This window comes from Balaenoptera physalus (genome assembly GCF_965194825.1).
Source record: "Balaenoptera physalus genome assembly, chromosome: 12".
In the NCBI taxonomy this organism is placed as follows: domain Eukaryota; kingdom Metazoa; phylum Chordata; class Mammalia; order Artiodactyla; family Balaenopteridae; genus Balaenoptera; species Balaenoptera physalus.
In genome coordinates this window covers 85,710,923-85,722,165 of record NC_138897.1, presented here as the reverse complement: position 1 = coordinate 85,722,165, position 11,243 = coordinate 85,710,923, and the positions used below count along the sequence as shown (strand labels likewise).

Genomic DNA, 11,243 nt, shown 5'->3' with positions numbered 1-11,243 from the left:
AGTCAGCGTCTGTATAATTGGCTAAGGAAAGGAGTCACTTGTAACACAACAAGCAAGCTGCTTTATTTTTATTGTGCAGAACACTATCACACATGCAGCACAAATGCTCGCAGATAAACTGCATTACATTTAGATTAAATATGAAGAGTCTCAATCCTTTTAGCACTTGCAGGTTTAGAGTCAGGCTTAGTCTCATGTGCCCTGGGTTAAACAAGCCAGTGTTGAACGACCTATGGCCCCGATAGCATCATTTAAAATGAATGTTTTCGCTACTGTCCACACCACAGTTGGGAACCTGCTAGCAACTCCTCTACTTCAAAAGGAGAAATAAAAAGGCAGGCCAGTTTTTAAAGTAAAGAAAATTGAGTCCACTTTATAAGAGTATAATAGTTTGGGCCAGAAATCCATTAACACCTATTTAAAGTAGCGCCACAGATTTAGATTTACAAACTTAACTCTGAAGATGTTCTTTTTGCCTTGAGTTGGAAGACACTTGGACTGCATTAGATTTGAAGGCCTGCTATTCCAAATGGGGTAGCCCATTTCCTATCATCCAGGCAACTGAAGGGTAAAAGCCTTAAGGCTAAAAAAGGGTTTTGCTTTTTTTTCCCCCCTTATAAAACACAAATGGGCAGTGCAGTGAGAGAGCTGTACATTAAAACTGCTTTGTACATCCCTGCTCCAGCCAGCCACAAACACGGTACTTTGGGTACATGTCTGCCCACCCACGCCTGGAACAATTCTCCGAAACTGGGGGTGACTGTGTCCCCTGCTCTCCAGTCACTGCTGGGCCTGAGAATAGGCAGCAAGTGGTCCTCAGCATCTAGGCCTCTGTGACAATTAGGTCTCTGGTGACTTGAAAGGCGGCAATGAGGGAACTCAGCTGAATCTTCTCATTGGTGCCAACAGAAAGTCTGTACCTAAAAGAGATCAAACAAAAGGTAAGAAGAGAGACTATCACAACAGCTGCCTTTTGAAGAGAACAATAACGGTCAGACTGAAAGTTGGCCAGAGAAGGATAGGAAAGAGGTGAGAGAAATTCATTCTGGGCAGCAATCTTGTACATGTCCCCTAACATTTTCTTGGTTGCCTCAAACACTCCTTTATTTGATTCAAACTGGGGAGGAAATATTAAATTAAAAAAAATTGTTCCCAGTAGCAGGGTTCTGAACTTAACTTGTTCAAGCTCTATACAGATATGTAAAATTTATGTGATTAGGCATTATTTCTTCACCTGCAAAATGCATCGAGAGGAATTATAATTAAGATTCCCTTCCTCCTAATTCACTGGGAAGTTTGGCTGCCATATCTGTGGTTCTGTGGTCAATAAAGCAAGACACTGGTATTTCATCTTGCCACCTTTCAAGTGCCCAGCCATTGAAAGCAAAATCATGCTATTCACAGTGCAGTGATAAGAAGTGACCTAATTGGTACGTGTGAAAGCCAAGGACGGCAAATTAGTTGGCTTACGTGGACATCTATTTTGAACCTAGTGCTTTTGTCTACTTAAATGATAGCTGCCAGCTTCAATGGGGACTAATAACTGTTTACTGAACCAGGCAAAGTGGAAAATTGAGTTTATGTTTACTTTCCCTGCAATATGCTTTCGTATGGCAAAAGGCCTTAATAACAGCTGGATAGCTGGCCGTCCCCAAACGACCTAGATGTCTGAACTGAAGCAGGCCTCCCAAATAACAAGAGCATGTCTAGAACCAAGGTGGACCAGGCCTCTGAGGTCGAAGGAGAGGCCTTTATCTCAAATACGTAACTGAGCTGTACCTGCCTTTGTGTTTATCCGTGTTCTTTACATAAGCAGCTCACACCCTTACCCATGCTTCGTTCAATAATCCCAGCAAAAACTATACTGTATATGAATGATTTAGACAAAACAGTTGAAACCAAGCAAGGAGAAACAAAAAACTCACAACGGGGAAAAAAGGAGGAAAAGAATTAAAACTGGGAAATAAATACTCACTCAATGTCTGCCATTTTGGTCAATAAATGTATTCGAACTGAAGATGGAAAGTCAACTGGGGGAAAAACAAAATCAAATGAGTGGGGTCTGTCATTACCTACTATAAAAAAAAAAAAAATCACAGAAGACAAGTATGAGTTTCCACACCAGATACGTAAGACTAACCTCTTGAGGCCACAAATCTCAAGACACCACACCTCTAGGAGGTAAAAATTGCATAGGTTTTCATAGTTTTTATTCATTTTAGTCTTCGTAGGGTAGCCAAAAAGAAAAATGAGCAGGTTCCAGAGTGATCGTAAGAAGATGGAAGTGCCATCCACACTGCCCTGTCAGCACCGGGCTGCTCTGTAAGGTACCGTGAAAGCTAAGTTCTCACTTGCTGTCCCAAATTTAAAAACAAACGTAACCACTGTAAAGCAATTATACTCCAATAAAGATGTTAAAAAACAAAAAACAAAACAAATAATTTTTAAAAGTCGATTCATGCTCAGCATCCACAAAGTGCAGAGCTGGGCCTGAGCCAACCATGTTCTTGGGCAGAATTTCACATGCCAGCCAGCCAGGGAGAGGCCTGGAAAGGCACTGGCAGAACAGTGTTCGTGGACCCGAGTGTCTGCAGGTGGTTGCTGGGCAGGCAGAGCTTCTCCAGGAGGCTGAACAGTACATCACGTAGAGCTCAAAGATACACTCGTGTCTGGTTCTCCCCCAACAGGGCCAACTGGATTGGTCTGGGGTGATTCACATGTGCTCTCAAGGTAGAGAAGCAATTCTCTGTACAGGACATACGACCAAGTGTGGAACTAAAGATGGTTTAGCTGAGGCTGCTTTGGTTATGTGAAGCTAGGTCTTCCTTCTCCTTCTTTCCTTTTGGGGAAAATAGCCTTTTAGAAATACAAACTCCAACATACTGCTGTAAAATACAAACCCTTGGAGGAAGTAAGTTAGCCTTTAGGAGTTTCTTTCCTCTTTTTCCCCAGCATTCTAGAAGTCAAAAGAGTATTTTTGGTGCTTCCTTGGTAGCGCAGTGGTTAAGAATCCGCCTGCCAGTGCAGGGGACATGGGTTCGAGCCCTGGTCCGGGAAGATCCCATATGCTGCAAAGCAACTAAACCCGTGCGCCACAACAACCGAGCCCGCGTGCCACAACTACTGAAGCCTGCGTGCCTAGAGCCCGTGCTCTGCAACAAGAGAAGCCACAGCAATGAGAAGCCCGTGCACCACAATGAAGAGTAGCCCCCACTAGCCACAACTAGAGAAAGCCTGCGCGCAGCAACGAAAACCCAACGCGGCCAAGAATAAAATAAATAAAATAAATGAATTTATGAAAAAAAAAAGTATTTTTGGAACAAGGTTTTAAAAGCAAGACACAGACACACAAATATTGGGTTGGCCAAAAAGTTCATTCGGTTAGTGAATACGTTACTCAATGAAGTTCTTCACGAAAATTAAAAATGTGTCTTAGTTTTACTTAAACCCGAATGAACTTTTTGGCCAACCCAATAAAAAAAATAAATAGCAAAACAAAACTAAAAATGGGGGGCCGGGTTTACACCTCTTCATTCTTGTTTCTTTGCTTCCAAAATGAAGCGTCACGTCCCCTCTCCAGCCACCCTTAACCCCGATGCATGCCACCACCTGCATAGCTTCTGAACTGGGGAAGAACCTAGGTTACCTCTGTGCACGAACAGGTGTATCTCTGTCAGGATGTCATGTAATGCCAACCCCTTTAGAGTTTTCAACTCCATGATATCTAGAGAGGAGCAGTTAAGGCAAAGGGAACAAATTCCAGAACAAACACTGCAGAGAATGACTTGAAAGTAGGGCTTTTCATACCAACACAGCTGTTTCCTTCAATGTGAAGTTGCACGTGTTGGACCCCAGTTCTTATTTTTCTGTTTTCATCTCCATTAAGGGAGATGAAAGATATCTCCGTCTAGTAGAGAACAGAACCAAATGCATTGCCCAAAAGGCTTTCCATCACTACACCTAGATTTTAATTTCATAGCAGAACAAGAGTAACACTAACTGCTTGAAAATGACTGCACCTTCCACCCAAGGTCTAACTGCTTCCCTCCCATCTGTGAGTTAAGCAGCTTCAAGCCATACCCAGCTCAGGGCCCTTCGGGAAGAATTTGGGGCATGAAAGACAAGTACCCATCCCCCCGACAGACACCTTGCTCCCACGACAAGCTGAAAGGTGTCCCGTGCAGCCACTTGGCTTTTGCCAGTAGGGTGTAGGTGCTGCCTGCAGCCTGAGCTCGTGAGGCCACGTTCAGGCCTCGGGCACCTGATGCACCGACCGAAGGAGAAGAGAAAGGATACTCCTGTAGGCCGTGGTGAAGTCTTGATTCAACATCCAGTCCAGAATGTTGGCGATGTCTGACTTGAGTGGGTGCCCCGTGCAGGTGTAGACGGTCTCCTCTGTCACCTTCCCAAAGGCCATGTTGGTGCTCTGGGCAGACAGGGGGAGAGTCACCACGGCTGCTGCAGCCACTGAGCTGCAGGAGGGTCAGGAGGAAACTGCGGAGGCAGCAATGTGGGTGGGCACGGGAGAGCTGGAGCCCTGTACCTTTTACACTGCTAAGAGCTCGCCGCATCAGAGGAGGCCACTGCTTGTCGGCTACGTTACTTTGCAGAGTCCTTCCCTATCTTACCCTTATTTGCAACAAATTATTCTTTCAATTAACCAAGACACAAAGGTGGGAGTACATCTTTGACAAACTATGAGATGTCTTTCCAGTTCTAGATTTCTGAATTAACACATCGGTCATGCTGTTGCTTACGTCTTTCTTGAAAAAGTATTCTGAAGCAACAACTCGAGATGTGCTAGGAGCGGTGCCCTACCTGCAAGATGTTCAGAGCCCTTCGCATGTCTCCACTGGAAAGAGTTACGAGCGCTTTCATCCCGTCTTCACTTATGTCGACTCTGAAAGGAAACAGGCAGGAGGGATGTAGAGGCCCTGAGAGCACAAATGCTCCCCGAGGGAACAAGATGGACTGTGAAGGTCAAGGCTTTGAAACCATTAAAGAGAAAAAAGGGAAGGACGGAGTTAACAATACTCTCCTGATTTACAGGCTCCAGAATTCGCTCTGGCTATTGGGGACGTGGGCCTCACGTGAGTAGTCACAGCCCAGTCCAAGTCTAGCAAGACCATCCTTTGCGGCCAAGCACTGCTATGCTGAGCAGGTAGCTTTGAATTCTGTTCTCTGGAGAGGAGAGGGCGCTGGCGAGATCTGCGCTCGCAGAGCCCAGGCACCCGTTGAATCAGCAGCAGCTCGGGCTGGCTACTGGCTTGGCATCTGACCACACAGAATGTGATGTCTCAGGACCTTCCCTGCTAGCCGAGAAAGGCTAGAGGCATCTTAACGGGAGGGACCTGGCAGCGTGCAGTTTCCAAAGACAAAGAGTAGGAGGAAGGTGGGACCGCTTCTAGGGGAGGATGATGGACTCCAGTAAGGAACAAATGACCTTTATGAAGAATGTCTGTGAGCTACCAGCGCGGCCGACAGACAGTGAGGTTTACCCTGTGCCAGGCTCGCCCGAGTTGTTTACAAACGTTATCGCCTTCAGACGTACCAGTAGCCGCCTTACGTGACACCCAGTCTCCAAGGCCCCCCTTTCCCTGCTTTTCAACATACTTACTTCTCTTTTTCTGCGACATGTTCCAGGCGGGGAACCATGAGTTCGGGGGTCAGGGGACCGAATCGGAACCTTGTACACCGGGACTGCAAGGCGGGGATGATCTTTGACAGATAGTTACAGATGAGGCAAAATCTGGTATTTTCAGTAAACTTCTCAATCACTGGCAAGGCAAAAGAAAACCACCTCACGTCCATCCTGATTCTTCAAGGGACCCAGAAACCCTGAACTTTCCTATGGTCACGTGAAGCGGGGAATCAAGAATGCAAACAAGTGGGAATGCTACTGTGGCGAGAGAGGGTGAGTCTGGAGACCAGCCCCTCTCTCCCCAGAGCTGATGAACACGTCCCCTTCACAGGACTGAACAAAATGCTTCCTTTCTCATGACTGGCTGTGATTCTGGCACTCTTGCCATTCCATTCCACTAAGATACGAAATCCAGTATGCCTGCCCTTTTGCGTAAAATTCCATTTGGCAAATGGGTGATGTGCCACCTTCTACCGGGCAGGGGAGGGGGATGGCTTTTTGCAGACTTTCCAGTGGACCTTGTCTCGAACCCTTAGAGCATTCGAGAAAGCATTAACCCTAATTCAGAGATGCCTGTGACACCAGTTTCATCCTGTAGGTACCAACGTTCTCACGCTGGGATCTGCCCAGACTGACTCTACAGAATAAGATGCTGAAGAAAGGTGGCCAAAGCCTCTAGGACCAGAAGATATTCCGTCCTCCTCCTCCTCTTCTTAAACATGGGCTGCAATCCACTCCTCCCCAGAATTCCTAAAGATTGTCTTCTCTCCTAGCTGTCTACCACAGAATCTTAATGAGAGAGATTAGGAATGTCCTTGCAAAGAAATTAACTGCACCAGGCGCCTTAAGACCAACAAATCACAGTATACTCTCCTTTCCTGGCCCAATCATTCTCCTGGCAAGTAGGGAAGTCATGTCAGCTTTCTGAGTGCAACTAAATTTCCAGTGTAAAATTTTCCTGGCTATATTGTATCTAACGGTACCAACAGCAGAAAGACCTATCTAGCAGTTTAGAAATGAAAGACTTCCCATTCCCTCCCATCAAACAGTACAAATTCCCAACCCTGAAATTGAACCCAGTGGAGAAGGAGGATGAGACACCAGTGTCTGGTCATACCTAAAAGTCCCCAAAAGGCTAATGTCTTTACACTATTAAAAGGGGTAACCACCAGTATAGAGATTTTTGTCTAGGTCATCAGGTGGGATACACAGTGAAAGGTGTACAGAGATTTCGCTGGGCCAGAAGATGAATGAAAACTGAAAAGAAGCCACATCCTATGTCATGTCCAAAGTTGCTAACTCTCCTTCCAAAGCATTCCTCAGCCACACACGCCGTACACGGCTGTGCTCCTTACCTCTCCGCAAGGCGTTCTGGGCGTCCTGAGTCATGGCATCGGCTTCATCCAAGATCACTAGTTTAAAGCCTTTCCTAGGAAAACAAATGGTACCACCTAAAAAGGCTTCTTCAATCTCCCTTCGACTTCCAGGCCCAAACCTACACCTTCACATTTGTGCCATCAGGCCCTGGCTCATGAAGTTCATTTCTCCTAGAACTCTGACCAAAGCAGACATCTGTGGTCAAAGGGCACGGAGGTCTAATTTCTGTATTTGTGTTAGATTATGTCCTCTGGCACCTTCATCTTTCTTCCACCCAGTAGCCTCTTATTCTATTCTAGTGCTGCTTTTTTCCCACCCCCTTCACTTCTGCTTTTTCCTCTTTTTCTTTTTTTACCACCATCCTAGTTATCCACCCTGATCTCAATGCATTTTTGTTTAAATTCAAACTAGCTCCTCCAGTCTTAGGATGTAATGAAATTAATGCTTCCCCAGAGAACTTGCTAATATAGATTTAGATAATATTTTGTTTTAATATTTGCATTTTAATATTTCTTACCACCATTCCTGTACTTTATCTCTTTTTCATGACTGCTTTTGACAAAGCCTTTTTCTTTTCCCCTTAGTTTTACAAACTGGCAAAGGAGAGGATTTAAGAAATTAAACTCTATCACCTCACTGATCAAAATCTTTAGGGAGAGAAATTATGCAAAGAATTCTTACTTAAATATTGTCCTTGTGCTAGCAAAGCTCAGGATTGGTCCCCGAACGATATCTATTCCTCGGTCATCTGAAGCATTCAGCTAAATGTGAAAGAGAGAAGCCAAAATAAATAGAAAACATGTTGGTGTGCTAGCTGTGAATTAATGTATCTTTTCATCAATCCTGCTCAGCAAGCTAGGTCTCTAGTTCTAAGGACAGATAAGAGATAATCATTAAAAATAAGATCACAATTATATTTAAAACTTACAACTCACTAGATCATTCCATTATATTCTGAAAGGCCAATGCCTGTCTTTCCTCCCCCTTTTGAGGACAATCACTGACATGCTCTGGAGGAAGAATTAATTGGTCTGGTCACGGTGAACAGCACCTCTGGCACGAGCAGAATGAGGCTAATTTTAGCTACCACAACCCAGAGCAACCCAGAAGTTACCAAGTTTTTAATACAATGAAGTAAGAACACTGGTGGCAGCAAGGTTCTATAATACAAAAGCAAGTTAAACAGTTTTTTTCTTACAATAGACAAAATTTAGAATTTCGTAAGGTAAGTATATCGGTCGAGTCCTAGTAGTAAACAGATGGCATACTCAAATTCAGAAATTTGAAGAGAATTAAATGAAGAGATAGTTTAAAAGGTGCTGGTGAGGTGTGGGAAACCACAAGGGCTGTGCAATACCTCAGGGCCTACTGGGGCCCATTATCACCCCCAAGTCTTAAGGGGTTGGTGGGGGAGTGGCGCTGGCCGGGGGGAAGGCTGCGTGCTGTGCCCTGCGGGTGGGGAAGCTGTCGGCCTGAGGTGACCCCCAGGGCAGGACCAGGCCTCCTTCTCCCTTCCCCAACCCCTTCCAGGCCCCTGCTGGCCAAACCCAACCAGGAGGCAGAGGGCAAGAGAGCTCGCAGTCGACACAGCTCAGCCTTCTGGGGCGGGGCAAGAACAGCATGGAGCAACACGCAGAAGGGATCTGGGGGCACATGGGGGACAGCCATCAACCGAGCAACCACTGAGGATCTGGGTAAAAGTTGGCAACGGCAAAGAAAGACACCTAGTCCTACCACTGCCCTTTAGCTTGTACCAGTCCAGGCAAAAATGTCAATTATAGAAAAAAAGTGAATTAAAACATCTTACGTCTCCTTCTTTCCCAACCACCAGCAGGGCAACTAACTTGTAAAGTAAAACAAAACTAGCAGAACTAAAAGTAAGAGGCTGGAGTCCTTCGAGAGTAACAGTAAACCTCCCATTTACCTCCAAGACCATGGAGCCAAATTCCTTATCTTTGTACAGCTGTTTAGCACAGGCCAGGATGGTGGATGTCTTTCCCGTCCCTGGAGGACCATAGAGAAGGAGGTGCGGCAGGCGGTCCTGACTGATAAACTTCTGAACTGAAGGTCGGGGGGAGAAAGAGAGAGGCCATCAGTCTCTGAGAGTTGCCTCATTCACTGCAGGCCCGAGTTGGGCTGAAGGTACTTCAACCATATGTTCAAATCTGGGTCAGATGCAGGAATGAAAAATCTGAAGGACTCAGCTCTTAAAGCCACATCCCATAAAGCTCAATCAGTTCCTTCAAAATTACTACTCAGTAGAGACAACATTCCTAAGAAATGTATCCAGGTCCTGCGACTAGGATACCAGCCGCTGACACATGGATACTTACTGGTACTCAAGATGTCCTGATGAGAAATGAGATCATCCAGTGTCTGTGGCCGGTATTTTTCAACCCTGAAATACAATTTAGCATTGATTACAACATATATAAAGGCAAGAACATTCTGTTATGTGCAAAAGAATCCTTTCATATCCTAACTAAAAGAGAAAGAGATACAAAACCCTTTAACACAGTGGTTCTCACCCGGGGCCATTTTGTCCTCCAATGAACTCTTGATAATATCTGGAGACATTTTCCACTGTCAAAGCTGAGTGGGGGGTGCTACTGGCATCTAGTGGATAGGCACCAGGGATGCTGTTAAACATCCTGCAGTGCACAGGACAACCCCCATGCCCTCCCCCGCCACCCCAAATACCTGGCCCCAAATATCAATAGTGCTGAAAAACTGCTCTCATTTCATCTTTCCAGCTGTCTGCCTATAATCTCAACCTGGATGAGTACCTAAATTAATCCAAAATTGAACTCATATCCAAATATAACTTAACAGATGAATGGATAAATAAATGGTGGTATAGCCACACAAGGGAACGTTATTTGGCAATAAAAGGAAATCAATTACTGATATAAGAAGCCAGTAACGGGACATCCCTGGTGGTACAGTGGGTAAGACTGCACTCCCAATGCAGGGGGCCCAGGTTCGATCCCTGGTTGGGGAATTAGATCCCGCATGCATCTGTAACTAAGAGTTCGAATGCCGCAATGAAAGATCCCACATGCCGCAACGAAGATCCTGTGTGGCACAACTAAGACCCGGTGCAGCCAAAATAAATAAATAAATATTAAAAAACAAAAAAGAAGAAGCCAGTCACAAAAGGCCACGTATTGTATGACTCCATTTATATGAAATATCCAGAATAGGCAAATTCATAAGAGACAGAAAGTAGATTAGTGGTTGCCACGGGCTAAGGGAGGGGGGAATGGGGAGTGACTGCCAATGGGTATGGGGTTTCCATTTGGGATGATGAAAAATTTTGGAACTAGATAGTGGGATGGTTACACAACATTCTGAATGTACTTAATGCCACTGAACTGTACACTTTAAAATGGTTACAACTGTGAATTGTATGTTATGTGTTTTTACTACGATAACAATAAACTGAAAAGAAACAACTTGGAGTTTTCCGAAATCAAGTCAAATCCACTCAGTCTTTAAACCATCACTAAGACACAGTTGTGTAAGTAGGATGGTTAAGAGTGCAAGCTCTGAATCTGGACCAGCTGGGTTCAAATACAAACTTATTTTCCAACTCTGGACCTTAGGCAAGTCATTTAACCTTTTGGTAAAACTGGAATAACAGTACCTTCCTCCTAGTGTCTTTGTAAAATTCAAACACCTAATAGGGTGCCTGCTAATCTAATAGAAAGTCACTTGAATAAAAGTTAACTAGGGAGCGTTGTTACCATCATCATCATCATCAATCTTCTTCTAGTTTAGAATCTGACCAATAATCGCACCGAGAGAAGAGAATATTTTGGCAAGAGAGAAGAATATTTTGCCACGGAGGTCAATGTAGTGTCAGAAGACACGAGATCGAACCCCTGTGCTGTCACCCAGGTGGGACCCTGGGGCGGCGGGGCGAGGTCGGGCTGGGGACCTGCCACTTGCCCACTCCGGCCACCACCTCCCCGCGCGGCCGACCCCCTTCCCCGCGGCAGCCGGGCCTCCTCCTACCAGGGCAGGTTCCTGATCTTGCCCGCCTCGGGCTGCTGCTGCTGCTGCTTGTGCACTGAGGTCTCCATGACAGGGTGACGAAGGTGGCTGGGTCCGCTGGGCTTGTCGCCTCCCCCGGGGGCCTGCACCGCGACCAGCCAAGACCTGACCCCGAGACCCACGGACTTACAGTTCGCGCGCAAACGCAACTCTCGCGAGGTTTAGCCGC

The 11,243-nt window shown here is 45.6% G+C and overlaps 1 protein-coding gene across 1 annotated transcript; it reads right to left on the bottom strand.

Annotated features, from left to right (window-relative positions):
• Positions 1 to 53: 53 nt before the first annotated feature.
• RFC5 (replication factor C subunit 5) lies at positions 54 to 11,228 on the bottom strand. Its single transcript, XM_082416849.1, has 11 exons — positions 11,036 to 11,228; positions 9,352 to 9,416; positions 8,943 to 9,079; positions 7,700 to 7,779; positions 6,997 to 7,070; positions 5,618 to 5,777; positions 4,819 to 4,900; positions 4,297 to 4,426; positions 3,647 to 3,724; positions 1,976 to 2,030; positions 54 to 920 (listed from the first exon to the last, which is right to left on the bottom strand). Exons 1-11 carry the CDS (start codon positions 11,101 to 11,103, stop codon positions 824 to 826), a joined length of 1,026 nt encoding a protein of 341 aa, XP_082272975.1. The 5' UTR covers positions 11,104 to 11,228; the 3' UTR covers positions 54 to 823.
• Positions 11,229 to 11,243: the final 15 nt, after the last annotated feature.